This window comes from Nannobrachium achirus, assembly GCF_963921795.1.
Source record: "Nannobrachium achirus genome assembly, chromosome: 23".
Lineage (NCBI taxonomy): Eukaryota > Metazoa > Chordata > Actinopteri > Myctophiformes > Myctophidae > Nannobrachium > Nannobrachium achirus.
Window position 1 is genome coordinate 26,116,946 of NC_137830.1, and position 25,243 is coordinate 26,142,188.

The 25,243-nt window shown below is 41.1% G+C and overlaps 1 protein-coding gene across 1 annotated transcript in view; it reads left to right on the forward strand.

Annotated features, from left to right (window-relative positions):
* The window catches only part of LOC308308839 (thyrotropin-releasing hormone-degrading ectoenzyme-like), a gene marked incomplete at both ends in the record, with an annotated part of 249,634 nt that overhangs the window by 199,067 nt on the left and 25,324 nt on the right, over positions 1-25,243 (forward strand). Inside the window, 2 exons of the mRNA XM_080754291.1 lie at positions 1,207-1,340; positions 3,297-3,352. Of these exons, the coding sequence (XP_080610417.1) occupies positions 1,207-1,340; positions 3,297-3,352 (190 nt within the window). The remainder of the gene's footprint in view (positions 1-1,206; positions 1,341-3,296; positions 3,353-25,243) is intronic.

Here is a 25,243-nt window from a genome sequence, read left to right on the forward strand (position 1 = left end):
AAGTTGAGCTGGTTTCGACTTCAGATACAAAGCTACAAAATGTTGTGTAGTTTTGTATCTTTTGTATCTGCCTGTTTGAATGCAACATTACAGTTTTATACAGTACATACCTAACCAATGAAAAGTATAAACGACAGCTTGTGACTAAATAACAACTACAACACAGATTCTGTTTTTAGACGTTTTGTGAAAGTTCCTTATGCTCCGTTCACTCGGGCAGATACAAAGATTCAGGCTACCGTTCTTTTTCAATGGAAGCCAGCGACATGAAGAGATACCAAAGATACAGCCAACGTTTGTAGCTCCTACAAAAGCAACAACAGCTACTGTACAAAGCTACAAATAAAGTTGAGCTGGTTTCGACTTCAGATACAAAGCTACAAAATGTTGTGTAGTTTTGTATCTTTTGTATCTGCCTGTTTGAATGCAACATTACAGTTTTATACAGTACATACCTAACCAATGAAAAGTATAAACGACAGCTTGTGACTAAATAACAACTACAACACAGATTCTGTTTACCATTTCCTGCCAAGTATAATGTACAGTCTAAGGTCGTGGTCGAGTAACCGTTTTGGACATACAAGGTTTACACTCGACCGCGACTATAGACTATTATACAGTATTTTCTTCTATTGTACAGCAAATAATTTGAAATAAAGCAGTGGTGGAAAGTAACAAAGTACATTTAAGTATTGTAGCCTACTTGAGTACAACTTTGAGGTATTTTTTTTACTTAGTATTATTACTTAGTATTTACTGAGTATTTCCAATTTTCAATGCTTTTACTACATCTCAGAGCCAAATATTGTTCTTTTTACTCCACTATAATTATTTGAGAACTTTAGACTTTGTAGATTTTGAGTTTTATTACAAAACATACATTAACCACTTCAGCAAATGTTGAATTCCTGACTTTAGTTTTCCTTGTAACATGAACTTGAAAAATAGTACTATTCCAATCACTTGAATACAGAGCGACTTGGATAGAAACAAGTGAGACAGACAGAGACGTGTGTGTGTGTGTGTGTGTGTGTGTGTGTGTGTGTGTGTGTGTGTGTGTGTGTGCGTGTGTGTGTGCGCGTGTGTGTGTGTGCGTGTGTGTGTGTGTGTGTGTGTGTGTGTGTGTGTGTGTGTGTGTGTGTGTGTGTGTGTGTGTGTGTGTGTGTGTGTGCGCGCGTGTGCTTTATTGATTTTATTTCCCAGAAAACCACAGTGTTGGTCGAATAGATGAGGACACCTGGTTGCTAGGCAACATCAACCAGACGGGATATTTCAGGGTGAACTATGACCTCCACAACTGGAAACTACTCATTCAACAACTGCACAACAACTGCCAGGTAAACTCACTCCACCATTCCATTCCTTTCATTTCCATTCCATTCTCAAACTCAAATTCGGGTTAAAGGACAAGTTTTTTCTTTTCTTTTTTTACAACAAGGGTTCATATTTTAGATTGTAATTGGATAAAAGAAAAGATGAGTATTAAAATGTTTTCATTTACTGCTTTCTATTGTTTTAGCGATATTAGTATTTTGATTTCAGTGGGTGGGGGCATGAGTACAAGTGGCTAAATATGTATTTTTAGACACATTAAGCTGGAAATGTCTTTGTTACTATTTACACCAGCCCCATAAGTAACATCTGGCCATGAAAGATTGCGGTGCATCTTGGGAATGGGCTTATTGTGTCCAAATCCAAATCGTTAAAATCACTAAAACGATAGAAAGAAGTAAATGAAAACAGTTTAACACTCATCTTTTCTTTTCTCTAATGACTATCTAAAATATGAACCCTTGTTGTAAAAAAAACTAAGTTGTCCTTTAATGCTTTTCAGAAGTTTTGAGTGATGTCATTTTGTAGTTTAACCGGACCTTTCTGACGAAATGTTCGGTGGTCGGAGAGAGTATGGACAGCCCTTTAAACAGAGCTGTGTACATTTATATATACAGTTTATAAAGCTTTTTGAAACAAAAGCAGTACTCACTCACTCGCTCACTCACACACACGCATGCACCATTACAGTGTGACAGTACCTAATTTTGATTTAATTTGTATGTGTTTGAGAGAGAAAACAAAGTAATTAGATTCGTCCAATTCAGAACCACCACACACTGGATGGCCATGAAATCAATCATCATTTAAATTGCAGTTATTATGAATCACTTGGATGCATTTCCAAGTGATCTACTGTAATGCAGTGATTCCCAACCTGTAGCTCCACTCATAGGCGATTCTAGCCTCTTATAGGAGGGGGTGCAAGACTGGGTTCCTCATGCACGCACGCTTGCGGGCGTGCGAACATTTTCGGATTTTGTACGGTTTATCCTGTTGTTTTAACAGGTTTGTAAGGTTTATTTTTTACCTAATTGTAACACAATATAAACTGTGCCTTTTCTAGACACCATGAGCATATGTCTATATGATTTATGTACTTATTTTTGCGTGTAAAATACATTTAAGAGAGGGTGCTTTAGGAACAGTTCACCACCAAATTCGCCACCAGATCTAAATAACAGACACTTTTTTGCACCAATTGGCGGCCAGGGGGTGCAAGTGCACCCATAGACACCCCTTAAAATCGCCTGTGGCTCCACTTGTGGTGCAGCTATAGTAAAGGTAAAGATAATAAGTTGCGGGTAGCATATAATGATGCTCCCAGAATCCTGCTGAGGCTCCCGCGGTGGACAAGTGCCAGCCAATTGTTTGTCAACAGTGGTGTTTTATGATGAGGTTGATGGACTCAAAAAATGAAACTATAATGACTCTAACCATGCCTAAGAAGAGCAGCACTAGATACTCCTCTTGTCTCTGGAGACATTGGTTTTTTTAGTGCCTCTTTCTTTTTTTGTTTTTGTTCTTTGTTGTTTTAATCTATTTTCCCCTGCATTTCTTTTATTTATATGGACCCATTAGAGTCTGAAATAAAGATTGATTGATTAATTACCAATTAACACTGCACAAAACCTCATTTCATATAATTGGTCCTCATTAACGCTCCATTTCTGTCTAGTCATTCTCTGTCTCAGAGGAGGGCTGTGGACAGTTCAGAAACCTGCCTTTGTGAGCTTGTAGATGGGATATTTTTGCATATCTGAAGTATAATGAGGGCTTAGACTTGAGATCAGGTAGAAGTTTAAAATATCGAAAAAATGAAAGTACTCATTTAAGTAGCAATATCTCACATCTTACAGTAAATACAGCACTTGAGCGTGCACTTCATTGCTTCTGGGCATGATTAGCAACAAGCTAACAAATGATGTAACGCTCCATCTATCGTTTGTTTCTTCCTACAGATGATCTCCGTTGGCAACAGGGCGGGGCTCATTGACGACGCTTTCAACTTGGCCAGGTAGGCGTGGTCTGTTTATAAGGAGCTCTGGTCACAATCTGGATTAACCCTTAAACCGGGCGTCACCCTGGGCGGAATACTAGGACGTTGTGGACAAAGGACACCTTGACGAGGTTTCTCGTCTTTGGCATTGAATAATTAATTAATCCGGGATGATTCGTTCCTTTGTTAGGGTCCATAGAAAAAGTTTGTTTTGACCAAAAACACAATCTGGGAAAAGAATCCATCATAAATGTATTATTCCAAATCCAATAACCTGAACGTGAAAGGGGCGCAACATTTTGGGATGACGTGAAGAGCGCCCTGTAGCGTAATCACTGAAAACCCTAAAATGTTATCTCGTCCATGGCAGTGAATGTGTAATCTCTGCAACATTAACAATGTGTTAACCAATTAAAACACTGTACGTTGTTGAGTCCCTGAGAGTTCCATAGAGTTCCTCGTAGCTAATTAACCACTTAAAGGTAGGGTCATGTAAGAGATTTTGGTTAAAACAGTTTTTTTCTCTCCCCCCCCCCCCCCCCCCCCTCCCCCTTTTTTTTAAAGTTAAAGCAGAATCTTATGATAGTAATCATTGCTATGGAGTGTTCTTTTCAGTAATAGGAGTCTGCCCATCTCTGCAGCTCTTCAGTAAACAGAAAATACATGTTCTGTTAAAAGTTTCGGGCAATCTGGAGAGAGTAGTTTCTACCAATTCATCAGCTTCATGTGTTCCACTTCCAATTCATCTGCTCATTTATTTATGTCATCGCTTCCAATTTCACTTGTTTGTTCTGTATCCTGAGTTCTCTGAAAATGCATTTTCTGTTTAACACAGCGAGTGCCCACGCGTCAATCTCTTTGATGTCGCGGGAGGCCCTGTTTACTGTATTTACAGTATTAACTTTAAATCTCACCGTTAGGTTGGGGCTGCGCCTGGATGTAGCCCATTAGCCGCTAGTCGCTTCGAGTCGACACTGAGAGCATCGCGTGGCCGTTTTTCTCCGTATACTCCAATGCATTTCCCCATCTTTAACGCCCTTTATCTCTGATGTTTGTTTTATGGCTAAAACTGTGGCGGGGTGCGGCAAAATGTCCAAATTTTGATCGGCAATGAACAGCTATGATCAACACTGGTCCATACAGAAAGTTACACAATAACATCCTGTCTGCGCTCATGTGACCAAGTGACGTCATGACGCATGCATTGACGCAGCAGGGCCGGATTCAATACAATGGTGGTGGGCCTGGGCAGCTAGAGGAGATAAATGGGGCTCAATCCAGGGGCACCCAATGTGTTAATAAAAGAGAGCTGGAGAGACATGGAGACTCCTGTTCCTGAACTGAGTACTATCAGAATATTTTAACCAAAGCACATTACCCTACCTTCAAAACCTCTGTACCAGGGGTCTTCAACAGGGGGTCCGGGACCCCTAGGGGGTCCTCAGAGTTACTACAGGGGGTCCTCCAAATCTTTGTGTGATAGAAACTTTTTTTCTCCTTTTTTATATGCATGCACTTGAACCCTAGTGTCCGTATTCTGAGAACTTTGGCCGAAAATAGCAGATCTACAAGCTCACAGCGCTTGTAGATCGGCTATATTAAAGAGGTTTGGTGTAGAGGGGAAAAAGAGCAGACGAAGTACACACTGAAAGGTCAGGTTTATTAAGTATTGATGGTTCAAGTGGTTAAATATCTGAAAACACAAATTGACATGAATCCAAAATACACTGATGATTGTGCTGTCAAACAATTAAACTCTGATTTGTGGGGGTCCCTGCTTCATCTTTCTCCGAACTAAGGGGTCCTTGGCCTGAAAACGTTGAAGTCCCCTGCTCTATACATAGTAAACTAGACAAGAGTTGCTTCTACTCTTGGTGCACTCTATTCCCTCATTGCCAAATAGTAGCCCACCTTCAAGCTCACAAGGGTGACGTGACCCCTTTAGGGTTCAAGTGATCTTTTCTTACACATTTTATTTATAGCACATCAGAAGACGGTTGCTACATGTTTTCATGGTTTACAATTCATCTCTCAGCACACAATCTGAATGAATATTCAACCTGTTATATTTACATAACCCCTTATATGGTTTATAGGCAGACAGAATCCAGCCTGACTTAATCCAATTTAATCCATAACCCACTGTGCATGTGTGTGTGCCAGAGAGAGAGAGAGAGAGAGAGAGAGAGAGAGAGAGAGGGGGGGGGGGGGGAAGAGGGAGGGGGGTGGTAGCCTACATTATTGAATTCCCCTCTCCTCTCCTCTTTTCTTCTCTTTAATATCCTCTCCTTATCTGTAAGAAGAGATCATGTTATTGGTCATGGTCAGACAAATTCTCCCAGTATTGAAAGCTGATTGGTTGATTGTGTTCCCTCTCACGCACATACATGTACTTGTATACATGTACTTGTATACATGTGAATGTATGGAGTGTATGGAGTGTGTGTGTGTGTGTGTGTGTGTGTGTGTGTGTGTGTGTGTGTGTGTGTGTGTGTGTGTGTGTGTGTGTGTGTGTGTGTGTGTGTGTGTGTGTGTGTGTGTGTGTGTGTGTGTGTGTGTGTGTGTGTGTGTGTGTATGAAGTTCCATCCATACCGATATTTCCCTTTCAATGTGTCGCGTGAGCGTGTAGATTTGATTCAAACGTGCGTGCGCGCGCGCGCGCGTGTGTGTGTGTGTGTGTGTGTGTGTGTGTTGTGCACAGACAACCACACGTGATTAGAGTTGATGCTCATCAACGCAGAGGCGGGAAATTAGAAATGGAAGGAACGCCATAGTGTGTGTGTGTGTGTGTGTGTATGTGTGTGTGTGTGAGTTGTGTTTGCGTGCATGTGTGCGTGCGTGCTTTTGTGTGCATGCGTGCGTGTGGCCGCTGTAGTAGTCATTAGCTCTCCACTGAGCCAAGCCAATGATAAACTTACAAATGGACAACCAATTAACTGTCTCTTAACGATGTTAACAAGTTAATGAGCTCGTTAAAGGACACTGCACACAAACCCGGAGGGGGGATGAGATTAATAGAAGCCGTGACAAACAGAATACAGTATATATATATATATATATATATATATATATATATATATATATATATATATATATATATATATATACTGTACATACCGGTATATATACTGTATATATATATAGTGGGTCTCCCAACAGCAGTGAACATTATATATAGTGTATATACTAATAAGACGCTTAAGGGTGAAAAGCGACCTCGCCCTAGGGTGAGGTCGCGCCATCTGTCTTGGCCATCTTTCTTGAGATCCATGTAAATGGAGATATATTGGTTGGATCGGTGGTTCTACAAAAAAAAGTGAAAGTCTGACATCATAAATACAATCCCTTTTATGCCTATATGAAGATCCCTGTCTGTAGAACCAACCGTGTGCTGTGAGAACCCAGACATGTGTCCATGTGTGTCAGTATCTGTCTCTCAGTCCTTTTCCCCTTTTATGGGCATTAAAGGGATTCTATTAGTGTGGTTGCCCTAACAGGGCATCATCTGGGAATCAGATGTAGAGGTCAGCTCCATATATGGAGATCTAGGTGATGATCCAGTCATCTCCATGTATGGATATCCAGGGTTTGATCTTTGATGAGGTGATGTCACGTGATGTCACAATGTCAACAAAGTGAGGCACACAAACACACACTTGCAATGTGACCCCAGTCACGTTAGGGCATTAACGAAAAAGTCGACTTCATTACACAAGTCGACTCTCACCAGAGAAAGTCGAAGTTGAAAAAAAATCTTTGTATTTTTTTCTATTATTATTTTTGCTCCATCTGTACAGCATTCAAACAGTAGGATTGCTTATTGTCAAGGACGGAATCATCCAATATTACAGTGCTACATTACATTTGGTATAACATGGTTCTATTGTGAAAATAGCAGATCTACATGCTCACAACGCCTCACGATGCAAGGCGTTGTGAACATGTAGATCGGCTATTTTCACAATTTCTGCCTCTATATATTTGACAATTTGGACAATGTTTAATTTTTCATTTTAGAGGTATTTAAAAGGTCCTTAAATTGGCACTTTAGAAATGTGAAGATAATCATACTTAAACTTTATGTTGGTTTGTTTACAGTTGAGTGAGAAAAGAATGTTGCACATTAAGTTAATCATCTAGGGACCCCCCAAAATAATTGGGGGGTCGCCTGTGATGTGATGACGTCATCAAACGATAAAGTCGACTTCAACTCAACTTTTTACTGAGTCGAGTCGACTTGCAAAAATCACAAGTCGTTAATGCCCTAAGTCACGTTGCAAGAAAATTGGCACCCTCTAATAAACTTGGGTAGAACATTAAAAACAACAAACTTGGATTTAAAAATAAATCCTGGCACTGCTTCTGGGGCACACACTTAAACAGAACAGAGCAGAATTGGAGAATACTCGTGTGTATAATTATTTTGAGAAATTATTATTCAAATGAGTATTTATATTGAAAAATGTTTTATTTATTATATGTGACCCACAGCTAGTCTTCACAGGGGCTGGCATTTTTCAGCAGAAGAGAAAAAATCTCAGTCGATTCATTTCTTTTTTCTTCTAAAGCCACAGTAGCACCCTGCATGGTAATGCTTAAATGTCACAGCTTAAATCGACCTGTAAATATGAAATAAGTGTATTAATGTGCAACTAAAGTCCTGCCCCGGAGTAGCCGAAAGTGGCTAATATTTAGCTATTATTGCACTTACTGTCTATTTGCAGCGGTTATGTCTGTGTAACCTGTGTTAGAATGACATTATGTTTTAATAACAATAGTAAAACGGTCTGTTCTTCATTCGTTTTGCTGAAAGAGATCAGTTTCTCATTGAATTCACATATTTTTTGTAGTTTTTTTCTTTGAATTTCCTGCTGACAGTAATAGAGAGGGGGAGTGGGACGGACGATCAGCAAGGTTCAATACCAGGCTTTATTAGCAGCATTGTTTGTCTCACTGATTTAAGTGATTGTTGTTTTCCCCTCTGCACCAAATATCTTCCCCGAAAATGCGTTATGAGCTTGTAGATTGTCTATTTTTGCAATAAAACAAAGAAATGCTTGCCTATTAGGAACACTAGGGTTCTTAACAATTTTGCTGCCATTTTAAACATAGCTGTAGTAAGCAGCTGCCAAATTGTCCTTACCTTTTAACGCGGGCACGCGCACGCATCGTGCACTATCTGTGCGTGACTCATCTAGTAGACGTGTAGACTCGGTGACAGCTTTCGAATAAAAAAAAACCCATTGTATTTGAAATAGACATATCCGTTGCCACGCTGTATCCCGGCTTATCCGCCAGTGTTTACATAAAAAACATTGGAACAGCCAGCTGTGCGCTATGGTAACACGTGGACACGTTCGCGCACATAGCAGACGATATGTGCGCAGATCATATGCCAGGCGGGTAAAAGAATCAAACGGCTACAAAATAAAAAAAACGCATGAAAAAATACCATTCTATGGCCATGCAGTCAGCTCACTTGTTTACAATGAAAAGCTATGCGAACGGAGCTGCGATTGGACGTCAGACCGATATGGAAACCTAGATCGGTCCAAACGGGAAATACGACCGGATACAGTTAGGAGGCGGGCCTAAAGTCACCATACTTTTAATCGTTTCATAATGATTGAAGCTAATTACATTTCCGGATCGACGGGCATCGCAGAGTGGTACAGCGGGAAATCTCCGGTTTCGACGGGGATCGCAGGAAATGAGTTAAGCAGGCAGACAGAGACAATTAACAGACCATCACTATCACTATTCTTTTGAAGCATTTCTTTTGCAGGTAAATTGTTAACTTGTGTAATTATGCTTCATTCTAAAAACGTCCACACCCAGAGACATAGTGTATACCGGCAGCGACAACAAACAGTGCAGTGAGGGAGGCCCTTCCCTGCCTGTAGCGGTTCAAAGAAGGCTTTTCTTCCAACTAATGTGGTCACGGTGATTCTGTGCAGAGGATGCCAAGTTCCTATAAAGCCTTGATGGAAATGAACGAATGCCCTTGAGGAATGATCTGCTTTTTCACTCGTGGCTGTGTCTGTGCTAAAAACCTGTAGGTTTTTTCTTCTTCTTTTGCTACTCGTGCCAATTTAATCAAAGCACCTGAAGGACTTTTCTGTGAGGGCTGATGATGAACCCTGTGACTGTAACAGCATGGAATCATTGTTTATACAAAACTGTTACCTTTCAGACAATATTTTCAATGGATCCAACCAGAGGTCGCGTTAGTCAGATAATTACCGTTTTTTACAGTTCTTTTTTTTTATGACTGAAAAATGAAATTCCCTCCGGACATCCTAACCGATTAAAAAACCCACTGTAATTTATTATTATCACTGTCTGCAAATCAAATCCTCTGTGCCTCTCTCTGTAGCTGCTTCTCTCTCTCTCTTTCTCTCTCTTCTCTCTCACGCGCGCATGCACACTGTCGGAGAAACCTAAACAGCAGAGCTGCTCTGTTTCAAAGGAGTAGCATACTGACACTGTGAAGTTCTGTGTGGAACTGTCTCGGAAAATTTAATGAATACACAAAGTTGTCTAACCATAAACCAAGAACAATGCACGCATTTGAAGATCAGAAGCATCAGAAACAACAGCTGTCCATTTCAGCATTGTGTAGCCTGTAGGTTAAGCCAGGAATTATGGAATGCACACACGCTCCCAACAAACAAAGGTCAAAACCTCTAATCAAACAAAAAACAAACATGAGCATGATAAGCATCAAAGCAGATCCTGCCTGATGCAAAAGCAAGGGGGTGTCTGTGTAGCCCAACCCAAAGTAGCCTAACTATAAGTACATTTACTCAAGTACTGTACTTAAGTACACTTTTTAGGAATCTTTACCTTAAGTATTTCCAATTTTCAATGCTTTTACTTCTACTCCACTACAGGTAAATAGTGTACTTTTACTCCACTCACTGACTCAAACTTTAGTTATATGAAACTTTAGTTACTTTGAAGATTTAGAATCATATTATCATAAAAAACATAACTACTTCAACCCTAAATACTAAATACTATTTTAAAATAGCCGAGCTACAAGCTCACAACGCAGCTCAAAGCGACACGCTGTGAGCTTGTAGATATATGCTATTTTCTAAAGATTTTAATACATTTTATACATAATGATACCATGTGAAATGGGTACATTCTGCATAATGAGTACTTAAACTTTTGGTACTTTAAGTATATTTTAATGCCTATACTTTTGTACTTTTACTCAAGTAAATTTTGAATACCAATACCAATAGAGCATTGAAACTTTTACTTGTGAAAAACATTTACGACTCACATTCACAAAAATATTTGAGTACTTCCATCACTAAATACGTATCTAGACCGGATGACTTACACACACACATGGATGAGATTGGAGAGAGAGAGAGGGCAAGGTGATATCCCACCAGAGGGCTGGGATGAGCACCGCATAATCCTGGCAGTCGGGGCAGAAACCTTGTATCTCTGATCCGTCTTGGTGCCATAGTTTTGTTCTTTTTCTAGTTGGCATGTGTCTATGAGGTTGACAGTACTTCATTAGACCCCCTGGTGTTGTTGTTATGAGCAATTATGTATGTATGTCTTTGTATATTGGATTTCTTCTGGAGGCTGACACCTTGTGGGTCATAGTTGCCGAAAAACAGATAAAATGACATCATATAATCACCCCCCTCCCCTTTTACCATTCACCCAACACTGTGGGTGTTTTTAACTACAGCTGGATCACCACCCACCTGAACAACTAGGCGTACTTATGCCTGGTGGGTGTGGCCTCATAAAAACCTAATTTTAACTCTTTCTGTACACTCTTTTGGAAAATATCCTCCTCCATAATCATAATGCCTGATAATCATGTTTTAGGGGGGAAATAAATCATGGCAATGCGTCTTTAATGTTTTCTCGTAAATTAATACACTTGGTACATGAGTGTGGCGCAAAAGTGTTGTACAAAAGTAGCAAAAATAGATGATTTACAAGCTCACGACGCATTGCATTGTAGGTCTGCTATTTTTGCTATAAAAAAAGAAAAAAAGTGGTTAAGCCTCTCTGTGGACTTTTAAATAGGACCATCAAAAAGTATTAACAAGAGCTAGTGACTGAATAGCTAGTGACTGCATAACTACTGTACATCGAACCCATTGGAAGTCACAGGTCCTGTTTCCTCCCCCTTTTTCTGAAAAGTAACCGTTTTGGACGTACGCGGTTTCCAGCCGCCAGTGGCGAAAGGCTTCTGAAAGAGAGAGAGTATAAATATAGCAAACAGACTCGTGCTGATATCGGAGCCCTTTGCGACTGAAGGCAGGCAGGAGGTGAACGTCCCTCCACAACATCCAAGCACCTGTGTTGAAGGACAAACAGCAGTCTGACAGGATTTGTGTGCAAGAGCGAGGTAAAGGCAAGGAAGGTTTACAGTATTTGTACAGCACATTTCAAGGGAATACGATGTGCTTTCCAAACAAAAACAAGCTAATGAAACACATTATAAAAGGACATTAGGAAAAAAGTAAAATAATAAAATAATAATGACAGTACAGGAAAGTGTGTTTGAGAGAGAGAGAGAGAGAGAGAGAGAGAGAGAGAGAGAGAGAGAGAGAGAGAGAGAGAGAGAGAGAGAGAGAGAGAGAGAGAGAGAACCTGAAAGGCAGCTGCAAACAGAACGTTTGTTAGCTGTGATTTAAAAGAACAAAGAGTGTCTGTAGATGTGCAGTTTGCCTGTCTGGGAGTTTGTTCCCGGTGCATAAAAGACAAAATGCTGCTTCTCCACACTCGGTTTTGGGGGACAGAGACAGCAGATCTTTCCCAGAAGACCCGAGACGTTTAGTTAAATCAAATCAAAATAAATCAGAAATGTGTTTTGGCCCCATTTAATCATGGGCATAGAGAGATGCCTGAGGAAGGTCTGTGACCGAAACATTGCATAATAAAAGTGTTCAATTTGCAAGAGTAGATGGTGTGTCATTGTGTACATCCTGTGCATTTAGAACAGTGGTTCTCAACCTGGGGGTCGGGACCCTCAGGAGGGTCCCCAAATTATTTTGGGGGGTCCCCGGATGAGTAACTTAATGTGGAACTTTGTTTTCTCACTCAACAGTAAACAAACCAACATAAAGTTTAAGTGTATAGAGGGTATCTGCACATTTCTAAAGTGTCAATTTAAGGATTTTTTAAGACCTTTAAAATTAAAAATTAAACATTGGCCAAATTGTCAAATTTTGGAGGCAAAAATTGTGAAAATAGCCGATCTACATGTTCACAACGTCTCGTGTTTTGCGAGGCGTTGTGAGCATGTATATCTGCTATTTTCACAATAGAAACCGTGTTATACGAAATCTAATGCCTCAACTTTTAGTGCTCGTCATGGTGAGGGGGTCCCCAGTTAAAATATGATTATTTTGGTGGAGAGCAATGGTGCCATCTGATAATGAGCATCAGTGAGGGCCAATTATATCAGGGGTCTTCAACAGGGGGTCTGGGACACCTAGGGGGTCCTCAGAGTTACTACAGGGGTCCTCCAAATCTTTGAGTGATAGAAAGTTATTTTCTCCTTTTTTATATTAACCACTTGAACCCTAGTGTCCATATTCTGAGCACCTTAGCCAAAAATAGCAGATCTACAAGCTCACAACGCCTCGCGCTGCGAGCTTGTAGATCGGCTATTTTCGGCAAAGAGCTTTGGTGTAGAGGGGAAAAAGAGCCGACTAATTACAGAGTGAAAGGTCAAGTTAAGTATTGACGGTTCAAGTGGGTAAATATCTGAAAACACAAATTGACATGAATCCAAAATACACTGATGATTGTGCTGCCAAACAATTAAACTATATGGAATCTATGAAAAGGTTGTGGGGGTCCCTGCTTCATCTCTCTCTCAACTAAGGGGTCCTCGGCCTCTAAACGTTGAAGACCCCTGAATTATATGAAGATTAGGTTGAATATGTCAGTGCTCCTTTTGAGGATAAAGGTAGAGTAAATTTGCCAAAAAAAAAAAGAACTAAGTGATAATGTATCGTTAAAATAAACATTAAATAGCTCTATAATCTGATAGCAATCACTGCTATTGACTATTTGTTCAGACTATTTATCTCCCAGTCTGTGCAGCTCTTCAGTACACGGAAATTATATTTTCAGGTCTGGATACCAATTTTATCCTATCAGGAGAGAGAACTCATACAGGATACAGGATAAACAAGTGGAATTGGAAATTATGAAACAAATAACTGAGCATAAATTGGAACTGGAACACTGCAGCTAATTAATGCTTTCTCTCTTCTGGTTGGTTGCAATTTGTGATACCTGTTACTGAACAAACACTCTCTATTAACGATTATCAGCAGAATATAGAGCTTTAACTTACCACATTTTAAAGAGCTTGTAGATTTGCTATTTTCAAAATCATCTTTGATGAAAGTTAATGTGAAAAATGTGGAATGCTTTTTATTTTAATAACAGAAATCCCTGGGGATCACTGGCACAACATCATTTTCAAATGGAGGTCTGTGGCCAAGTGAATATTAATTTGGCGGGTCGTCCTTGAAGCATAAAAGTTTGAGAAGCACTGACTAACAAGCACTTTTAACAGAGTTCTGGCAGAGAAGTCTCAGTCACATTGAGTTGCATTATGGAATGAGCTTGTGGGACATAAATAAAATAGGTTACATGTAGATATAAGAGACCTCCTGGCCTGTGATCTCAAATCAGGTGCATGGTCTTCAGAGGGTCTACAGATCTAGGAGTGTTCCTCACAGAGAAAGATCTGATGATGCGGCACCTTTCCCCGTAGGTCTCCCCTGCGGTACGAGCAGTCGACTAGAAAACACAAAAGAAATATTTTTGGTTTGTCAGAAAATGTCGTTCCAAGTTCCCTTTCTTCACCGATTTTTTTGTTGCAGAAGATATATTTTCCGTCCAATGTGATCAAAAAATATTGTATCATCCCATGCTGCATATGGAACTAGTAGGCCCGATGGTGCACGGATCGTGCATGATCCGCGTGCAAAAGGCGGCCCTCGAATCCATAGTACCGTTAAGCAGCAGCAGCAGCAGCAGTGTTAGCTAGCAGTGTTTACAATGGAAGGAAACACATGCAGCAAAAGGAAACAGAGAAATGGGCTGTTCCTGCAAAATAATGGAGAATCGGTTCCTGTTTCCTGTCCATACTGGAAGCACTACCCTTTGGGCACTTTGGCACCTTGGAACGGCGATCCGATTTTGGATTATTTGTAATTAAATGAAACTCGGTTGTGGCGGCCTGGACCATCAGGAATATCTTAGGAACTTTTGTTGTGGCTTAAAATGATGATGTAACATTAATAGAAAAATATGTTTTTCTTTAAAACCATGAAAATGTATTTTCATTGCGATACATAGGAACATAAAGTACACATCATTCAAAATAATTGGAGTGACGGAAAATAAGATAACAGTTCTGGTTCTGAGTTCAATGGAAAAGTGGCACCTCGTTCTATTCTGTTCATCAAGCAATAATATGTTAGTTCCATTGATACGAGCCAGAACAACCAATCAATTGATCCACCTGACCACCTGGTGGGCCGCTTTTGAGATTTTCAAGTGGACCCTGATCAAGAAAAAGGTCGGGAACAACCTAGTTACTCAAATGATCAGAGGGAAACCGGGAGGGTAAAGAAAAAAAAAATATATATATATATATATCTTTTCAAAGTTTCAGCAGAGAGGGATGGCGAGAAAAGCTCCCAGGCTTACAGACAGACGACAGAGAGAGAGAGAGAGAGAGAGAGAGAGAGAGAGACAAAGATAGAGAGAGAGAGAGAGAGAGAGAGAGAGAGAGAGAGAGAGAGAGAGAGAGAGAGAGAGAGAGAGAAGGGGACCGTAGCAGGACTTAGCAGTGGATAATGAGAGGGAGATGGCAGACGGCAGTGAATGAAAGTGAGGGAGGTCATCTGATTAGGAGGTTTTGAGCCATTTCCTGGCGGCTGCTGGGAGAAAAGTTCGCCCATCTGGCAGGATTTCAGAGAAGCAAGGAGCTTGGAGGAGAGACGGTCAACAGTGAGGGGGTAGATGAAGTGCTGTTTACCCGAGTACAATTCTGAGGTATACACTTACAGCACTTTACTTCATACTTCTATTCCACTATACATCTCAGAGGCAAATATGGTAGGAGGAGAGAGGGGTAAACTGAGACACTTTTTACATTTGCTCCCCTCTAGGCGAACTAAAAGATATAAGATTAAAAATGTACACATTTCCATGTAATTTGGGATGTTTCCTAACAATGGAAGTTATCAGAATGTATTCAAGACAAAAGGCAGTGAAAATATGATTGTTTTAAAAAAAAAAGTGGTCTTGTGTCTCAGTTTACCCCAGCATCGGGGTAAACTGAGACAGACCAGAGAAATCAACAGGTTAAAGTGATCCACTTACTTTTTTCACTTGTAAAACTACCATAAAAACACAAAAACCCTGTTAACCAGGTTAAATATGCACAATACAAAAACGTACATAGCAGAATTTGTCCTGTCATTTCCACCCATTTGTCAAATAATTTGACACATGGGCGGAAAGAAAAAAGAAAAACACCCTATAAAAATGTATAAAAGGGTTTACCAAACTTTTCTCAGTTGATCCTTATGTAATTTTTTTCCTGTAGAATCAATTTCTACAGGGAAAAATACATAAGAATCAATTGAGACAAGTTTGGTACACCCTTTAATCAGGTTTTTACAGCTTTCTCCCTGTCTATCGTGTTGGGGTAATGTGAGATAGTGTCTCACTTTACCCCGAAGCAATTGTCTCACATTACCCCACAGCCACATTTTGGGAAAAAGGACATCGCTTATCAATTCAGGGGAATCTTCAGCTACACTAGCATCTATCACATGGATAAATTGGTAGTTCATCAACATGCATGCAAATATTCTCCCTGAATCAATTTGCTTTGACACAACAGCAGATTATGTTGACAGCAAGAAAATTTACTTTTACATGCAAAAACATATTTTTGTGAAAAAAGCATGTTTTCCAAAGCGCTATCAGGTCCTCTCCTTCGTGGCAAGGGGGAAATTCAAGGGTCTTGAAAATTTAATGGTCACATGACCATACATGCGTTCCATTGCCTAGATACAGGGGGTGTCTCAGTTTACCCGGTGTCTCAGTTTACCCCGCTCTCCCCCTACTTCTTACTCCACTGCACAGGAAGGGTAGTATAGTGATGCACCATATTATCAGTACCATATAGCATAGCCGCGGGAACTATTTTACCGTAGGGGGTGCTGTCACGCGCTCCTCATGCACGCGCGCGGAGTGCGCGTGCACGTGACGCACGCCGAAAATTATCGCTTTCTGCAGTTTATTTTTTTGCTAAATGTAACACAACGGCACACTACACTTTCCCTTTACCTCTCCACATGCACCAGCCAGTCTATAGTAGATGGATTTCTTGATACCAACAGACAGACAACACCAGTTTCATATATTATAATCATTCAGTTCCAAAAGCTTTTCAGTTAATCTACATAGTTACTTTACATTACTGTCTACTACAGCAAGCATGATGGTTCCCAAACGTTTTAGCCCGTGAACCAAGAGAAACTAAACGTTAGGGGACCCAATAGTAGAGTAGTGAAAATAGCAGATCTACAAGCTCACGACTAGTGCTTCGCCGCCTTCGCGCTGCGTTGTGAACTTCTAGATCGGCTATTTTCAGGACCCATACAATGTGTCCGTGACGACGCGACCCACGCATCGGTCCCGACACCAGTGTTTGGAAACAGTGCTTCTGCTTCACCATAGCATTAGCCACTAGCCCAAACAGTGTAGCCATTAGCCAGCAGCATTAGCATCCATCATCATTACTCTAACTCTAAGCCACGACTCACCAGGTATGAGGATGAGAGGAGCAGAGGACGATGTTTAATGCCTTCATAGCCTATGGTCTTGTCTTGGTGTTTATATTCCTTAATATGCCCGTGTTGTTTATCTCACTACGAGTCCATGATGACGCACGGTGCGCACGGACGAGAGAGATGTGGCCGACCGTTAAAGGGGCGTCCTGTGAAAGCTATTTCCTCTCTGCACAGAAGCGCATTTCAAAACAAGAGACTTTATTTTAACGTTTTCATCTATACAATCGATCATTCAACATGTTTATTTTGAAATTGTCCTGGAAATAGAAGTAGCCAATAGCCCCTACATGCCACTGGTGCAATTTTCTTATTATATGAATATTTATTTTTATTTTCCTCCCAACCCCCTTGGGGATGCGGTAGGGGGTGCGGTGGGACCTGGGGGAGGGGGTGCGGCCGCACCTCCAGCACCCCTACTTCCCTCGGGTATGCCATATAGATATCGGCCGATATTTAATTAAAAAATGCAATATCAGTATCAAAACAACATCAAAATAATTAAACATTGAGCTTGATATAAATATAATATATAATTTAATGTATCGGTATCGGCCGATTTGACCCTGCATAATTATTATCAGATATTGGACAAAATGTCAATATCTTGGATCTCTAAAGGATAGTGCACGCACATCCAAGTGTGCTAGGTGCAGGACAAACAACAAAGCATCAAATAACACTGGCCAAATAAGCTCCTACTGTTTATTGCAATTCAACGTTTCGATCACAGATGGATCAGAAATACCTGGACCTTGCTTTTATCTTATACTTTTTTTTACTTCACTATAACTATTTTACCAGCTCAGTGGCCTTGTGGTTAGAGTGTCCGCTCTGAGATCTTGGAGGTCAGGGTTAATTTCCAAAGACTCCAAAAATGGGACCCAATGTCCCCCTTTTGGCACTCAGCATCAGGGGTCCCTGCGACATAAGTCCCATGCATGTGACACACGTCCAGGGGTTGTCATCATGCCTGGGGGATGTATTTGTGCCTCATGCCTGGGGGATGTATTTGTGCGTCATGTCCAGGGCGTTTACTTGTACATCAAGCCGCCTCACGCTACAGAAACAGGAGATAGACTCCTGCCCTATGGGCCACATGGCTCAGCAAGGCTTACTTACTTCATCATTATTTGATTAGCTTTAGTTAAAAGTTATTTGGCAGATTTAGATAAAACTACAGTATACACTATACAAAACATACTGTAACTGTATACCCTATTTTGTAGGCAAAGGTCTATTTCTTTTAATAATTAAAAAATGTTTTGTCAAATTTGGAAAGAATTGTTGTACTTATACCGAGTATTATTTTTACTTAAAAATAAGTGTATATGTCCAGTCGTCCACCAATGACCTTTGGTACCCACAGCGCAGGTTGTGAAATAAACTGAATGTGTGTAAGCTCTATTGTGGATGATAATGATAATGTGACATTATACACACACACACACACACACGCACACCCCCCATGTGAAACATTTGACCTAATCAATTATGCATTACCTGCTGATATGAGAAAGCGTGTGTGTGTGTGTGTGTGTGTGTATGCATGTGTGCTGGCATGCGTGTGTGTGTGTGTGTGTGTGTGTTTTCAGAAACATGATATGGGCATATTAAACATTTGTCATATCCTGGCATAATATAATGATAGCTGAAGTGTGTGTGTGTGTGTGTGTGTGTGTGTGTGTGTGTGTGTGTGTGTGTGTGTGTGTGTGTGTGTGTGTGTGTGTGTGTGTGTGTGTGTGTGTGTGTGTGTGTGTGTGTGTGTGTGTGTGTGTGTGTGTGTGTGCGTGCGTGCGTGCGTGCGTGCGTGCATTCTGTATCAGTGTTTGTATAAATTATTACCAACATTAAAAATGTATCACGTTCCGCACAAAGGACAAGGTGACAGTGTGTGTGTGCGTGCGTGTGTGCAAAAGTCAGTGAACAGATGGCACTGGAAAATGTGTTAGTGTTAATGTGCGTGTGTGCTCGTCTGTGCATGTGTGTGTGCGTGCGCTAGCCTCAATGCGTGTTTGTGTGATATAAAATAGCCTACCTTGATGACATTTCACATGTGTAGTTTACACTTCAATCATAGCTCTAGAGAGAGAGAGAGAGAGAGAGAGAGAGAGAGAAGGGAGAAAAGAGAGTGGACATGGAGAGAGGAGGATAAAGGGAGTGTGTGCTGGCAGGTGAATAGAGGAATAAACAGAGACTGGTCCTGGCAGGTGAATAGAGTAGAAACATATAAGGATGCTCCCGAAAGCAGTTGCAGTTCAACACATCTATGAACACAGCAGCTGTACCAGGCTTACATAGGAGATCTTTAAACAGGCATGTGCCGTGTATAAAACTTGACATGGTTTATGCCTGCCTCCTATGGGGGGATTTGTAAAACGGAAGCCTCAGTGTTAAAGGGGAAGACCACCACCCTATGTTGTATGTCATTAATATACCTTAGAGGAGAAATAAATACAAAAGTTCTCCCCCTTCTGTGTTGCCTAGAACTGGAGGATTGATTTTGGGGTTTGTATTGAAAATCACACCGGTGTGATGTCATCTTGGTGTGATTTACAATACAAACCCCCAAATCAATCCTCCAGTTCTAGGCAACACAGAAGGGGGGGAACTTTTTTTTTTTTAAATGTCCACACAACTTCAATATAAAGTTCAATATTGAAAATGGGTGGTCTTCTCCTTTAACTTACATTGCTCCTCTATTGCACCCATTCTGGGACCTCACCCACTGGGGATATACGTATACGAATGCGCAGGGAGTGCTGGGTATTCACATACAGGGAAACCGGTGTGTTTGTTTACAGACTGTTCACTGTGAATAGAATACAACTGAATCAGGACGCAGCTTTCCTCACAGAACAACGACGAGGAAAAGGAAGACGGAACACAACGTTTCAAAATGCTCAACAAAAGACACCATTGCCGGGCATCAACTCATTGGATAAGTTGATTAAGTTCGGTAAGCGCTCAAGATGTAATGTGTGTCAAAGCACATTCCACTGGGCGAAAAAACTGCCCCCACAAGAAGAACGAAAAAATAAATTTAACTGGAGACGAAAATGGGGACGAGGTTAACATCACGTTGTTTACAAATGACCCAATGTCTGACTGAGATTTTCATTCTGAATGGGATCAGGCATCATATAGACACTGCCTGCACTCGTATAGTATGTGGGGAGAAATGGCTTAACAGCTATCTTAATGGTCTCAGTCAAGAGCAGGAAAACAAGCTGAAGAAGACAGTAAGACCCAGTTGCAGACCATTTCGTTTTGGAGATGGGAACATATGGGTACATTCCAACAGAAAAGTGAAACTGCCTGCCAAGATAGGACAAACAAAATGTCAAAGTTGACATTCCACTGCTGCTGAGTCAATCATCACTGAAGAAGGCAGGAACTGTTTTAGACATGGAAAATGACAGAAAAGTGATGCTTAAGCAACAGATACCCCTTGAGTTCACCAGCTCAGGACCCTACTGTGGACTAGGGATGGGACGTTAAGCGAAATTATTGTTTATCGTGATAAAAAACACTCACAATAATCGCATCGTGGAGATTTGATTTATCGCGATATCGTCCTCCGTCATGCACTGGGATCAATTCACCTTTTATTTGCCGAGCTACATATCCGGTACCACTTCAACCCTCTATAATTGGTAAAAGGTACTTATTGCGACCGTCAGGTCGCAGTTACTATCAAAACCTCCACAAACTGTGAGTCCGTCAGTCCGTCAGTCAGTCCGTCCGTCAGTCTGTCTGTCTGTCACACGTCACATGTCACACTTTTGCCCTGCTCATATCTCCGCAACCGTTGCCCCGATCCATGCCAGATTTTGCACACACACTCCTTGCCTGCCAAACTACAACCTCCAAGGACCCCCGGAGCTCCAGGGACCCCCAGGTCCCTGGGGTACCCCCAGATGTAAAAAATTACCAAATGTGCAAAAATGACCAAATGACCACCCCAACGGGGCTGCTCACGGGGAATTCCCGGGGACCACCGACTCCTGGTGCTCCAGAACGGATGCAAAAGTGGTGGCGCCCCCAGTGGAGGACCCCCTGCCACTGCAGCGCACATAAAATGCCGTAACTCGGGCTAGGAGCGACCGGGAGAGCCGGGGCCGGTACCTATTCGTCCGCCTCTGCGGCGCGGAGACCCCACCCCTCATTTCTCACATGGCCCTCTTCTAGTGCCACCATGTGGCGGATTCTTGCAAAACACATTTTTGGACACTGCTCCTACAATTTTTGCCCTAAAATCACTCAAATCGGTACACAGTATATCTACACTCATGTCATCAACATGGATCTGTCCCATATAGCGCCACCTTCAGGCCGATTTTTTAAAACACATTTTTGGACACTGCTCCTACAATTTTTGCCCTAAAATCACGCAAATCGCTACACAGTATGTCTACACTCATCTCATCAACATGGATCTGTCCCATATAGTGCCACCTTCAGGCCGATTTTTTCAAACACATTTTTGGACACTGCTCCTACAGATTTTGCCCTGAAATCACCCAAATCGGTACACACTATGTCTACACTCAGCGCCACCATCAGGCCGATTTTTTTCAACCACATTTTTGGACACTGCTCCTACACATTTTGCCCTAAAATCACGCTGCGACCTGACGGTCGCTTATCTCCCGATTAGGGAGTCTTACTGGTAATATAAGTACTTGATACAGTCTTTTTTTCACTCTCTATAAAATGTCTTCGCCAAAAAATTGCCGATCTGCATTTTTTTTGCAAATGTTCCGCCCCAGGATAATGGATTTTGATTATCGCGATAATATCGTAAATCGCGATTTCTTTTGGCACAATAATCGTGATTAGACATTTTCATATCGTCCCATCCCTACTGTGGACATCAGAGACAAGGACAACACAAGTAGACAAATAAAAGATGACATGATACTTGCAGCGACAGCTGAAGATGAAGCTCTGACGTTGACAGAAAACACGTCTCCAGGTGAAAAGCGCAAAGTCCTTCTCAAGCTTCACAAACAGTTTGGCCACACATCAGCAGACAGGCTGCAGAGGCTAATTCAAAGCTCTGGAAACAAAGACAAGGACTGAATCACTATTTTGCAACAAATAGTACATGACTGCGACATACTGTAATTATGTCAGAGATACAGCGAAACAATGCCAAAACCAGCTGTGGGACTGCCTCTAACTAGGAGTATAATGAAACTGTGGCAGTGGACCTGCATGAGTTGGAACCAGGCGCATGATACCTACATGTGATAGACCAATTTACACACTTCAGTGCAGGGAGTATTGTGAAAACAAAAAAGGCCTCTAAAAATAGTCAATTCCCTCATCAACACTTAAATAAGTGTGGATGAGGCCCCCTCGGATATTGTACAGCGACAACGGAGGTGAAGTTCAATAATGAAGAGTTCAGCGACATGGCAGAAAACTTGGGAAGACTCACCGACATCATCCTCAAGGTGAGAAGGGAAAACGGATGTGACTGGCACAGTGGCACACTGCCCTGGACTGGGCCCTTATGGCTAAGAACTGTATGCACTATGTTGATGGTTTTAGCCCACATCAAATGGTATTTGGTCAAAATCCTAACCTTCCCAATGTTGGTCTTGACAGGGCCGGACAGGGACATAAATTCGGCCCTGGCTTCTTGGCCCAGACCTGCCCACCACAACTGGCGCACACCGAACATACTAGCCCACAACGCGTTCCCATAAAACAGGTGCATTACAGAAAAGTGCATTCCAAAAAATACAATAAAAATACAAATGTCTTGTCCAATACAAACAGGGCCGTCACCAGAGGGGATTGTGAGCACAGCCTTTGCGCAAAACTCCTTTTCAGTTCAAGGAAGCGCAATATGTAACAATGTACCCACTAGAGAGGGTCCATCCTTTATCTTTTAAGGTCCAACTAAAAGGATGGATCATGGACAATCAAACGTGAACATTTTTAAATAGGCTAAAATGTAGGTTTTTGTAGTTTTTAAATACTTGGGGTGAATTTATTGTATTTATTGAATGTTTTGTAATCAAATTATTTAATAGGAATATGTGAAAAACAAACACATATTATTGAACTCAAATCTCCATGGCTTGAGTAATCAATAGACAAAATGTTGTTTTGGGGGTGAACTACTCCTTTTAGTGTCTTGTATTTTAAGTTTATATGTTTTCTTTTTATGTCGTATGTTTTCTGTATGGGGACTACGGATAGTATTCTTGCTAAATCTAGTGTGTTTACATAGCATTTTACTGTGTGGTGTTCCATGTGCTGTCCTGTCGAAATAAACAAATAATACTGCTGGACCAGTATCCAAGTTATATGAGAACGATGCCCTATAGTGATGTAGGAACTATAGGAGGGATGTACGGGAGAAACACTCTGTTACAAGTAGAAATCTGGAATTAAAAGTACTTCAAGTACCACAAGTTGAAAGTGGGCTATTGAATGTCCCATTTCACAACTTTTCAAGTGTAAAAGTATTAATCTTTTGAAAATAGCAGATCTACAGGTTCACAATGTGTCACATTGTAGATCGGCTATTTTCAAATAGCCGGATGTAAAATTATAAAAATCTACAAATTAACCACTAACTCAAGTTTTCAAATAACTGTAGTAGAGAAAAAGTATATTTGCATCTGAGATGTAGTAAAAGTAATACAAAATGCAAATACTCCAGTAAAGTAAAAGCTACCATTGTTAGAGTACTTGTGCAACATCCATCGTCATAACACATGCAGTGAAGTACCTTTTCCTAGGAGTGCTGCTGTCATGAGCATACAATGGTAGTTCACGATGAATAGTCAGCATGGGATCTGTATGTCTGTCTTTCTGTCTGTCTATACCATTATGTCTGTAAATGGTAAATGGTGCATTTATATACGCATTTATATACACATGAAAAAGCACCACTGACAGAAAAAGGATTTGAAATATTCAAAGACTTGCACACATTTTCACGATTTTTCAAAAATAGCAGATCTACAAGCTCGCAGCGTGCCACTCAGTGCCGTGCTGTGAGCTTCTATCTGTTATTTTTCAACAGTTAAAGTACCCAAGGCCCAGAAGTTGGTGTGACACCCCTGACTCAGACAGACAGACAGACAGACAGACAGACAGACAGACAGACAGACAGACAGACAGACAGACGATGGTTGTATTTCTGGTTCTGGACATCCACCGGTCCAACAGAATTCCCACTCAGCACACCACACCCTTGAGTCCTCTGTGATTCACACGTCAAGTTTGAAGTGGATCTCTCGGACGGTGCTCAAGTTATGCACGAGAAAGTCAGACAGTGGCTCAGGGGTAGAGAAACCGTTATTAGGTTCCCGAAGGGTTCCCAGTTCGATCACGGGCTCCCCCAGAGTTGGTGTCGAAGAGTCCTTGAGCAAGACTCTGAACCCCTAGTTGCTCCCAGTGAGCAGGTTGGTGCCGTGCATGGTTTCCTCTGCCATCGGTGTATGAATGTGTGTGTGAATGGGTGAATGTACTGTAATGCACAATCTCTGTAAAGTGCCTTGGATAAAGGTGCTATATAAATGCACCATTTACCATTTACAGACACATGGTAGAGACAGACAGAAAGACAGACATACACATACTATTCATCGTGAACTACCATTGTATGCTCATGACAGCAGCACTCCTAGGAAAAGGTACTTTCTCCATGCTCATGTATAGCTTAGCGATAGCATGAGCAGCCTCAATAAAAGTGTTCCGCTACGCTGTACTTACCTTAAGGGCACGTTTAATTTGGCCTACATATGGACATGAGAATGATGATATAAATAACACCCTTTGTAGGGAAAGAAATACATTATATTTATATATAATGTTTAAAATTGGTACACTTGAAATATTGTTGAATTGTATGCATGGAGCACATCGTCACCACCAAATAATAATAATAAAAGGTAATTATGTCATATTTGTATCTAATTTGTGCCAGCACTCCCCAATATGAGAAGACACACAGCAGATCTTCCATTTATGAATAGCTGAATCATAAAATGGGGGTGAAAAACTGAT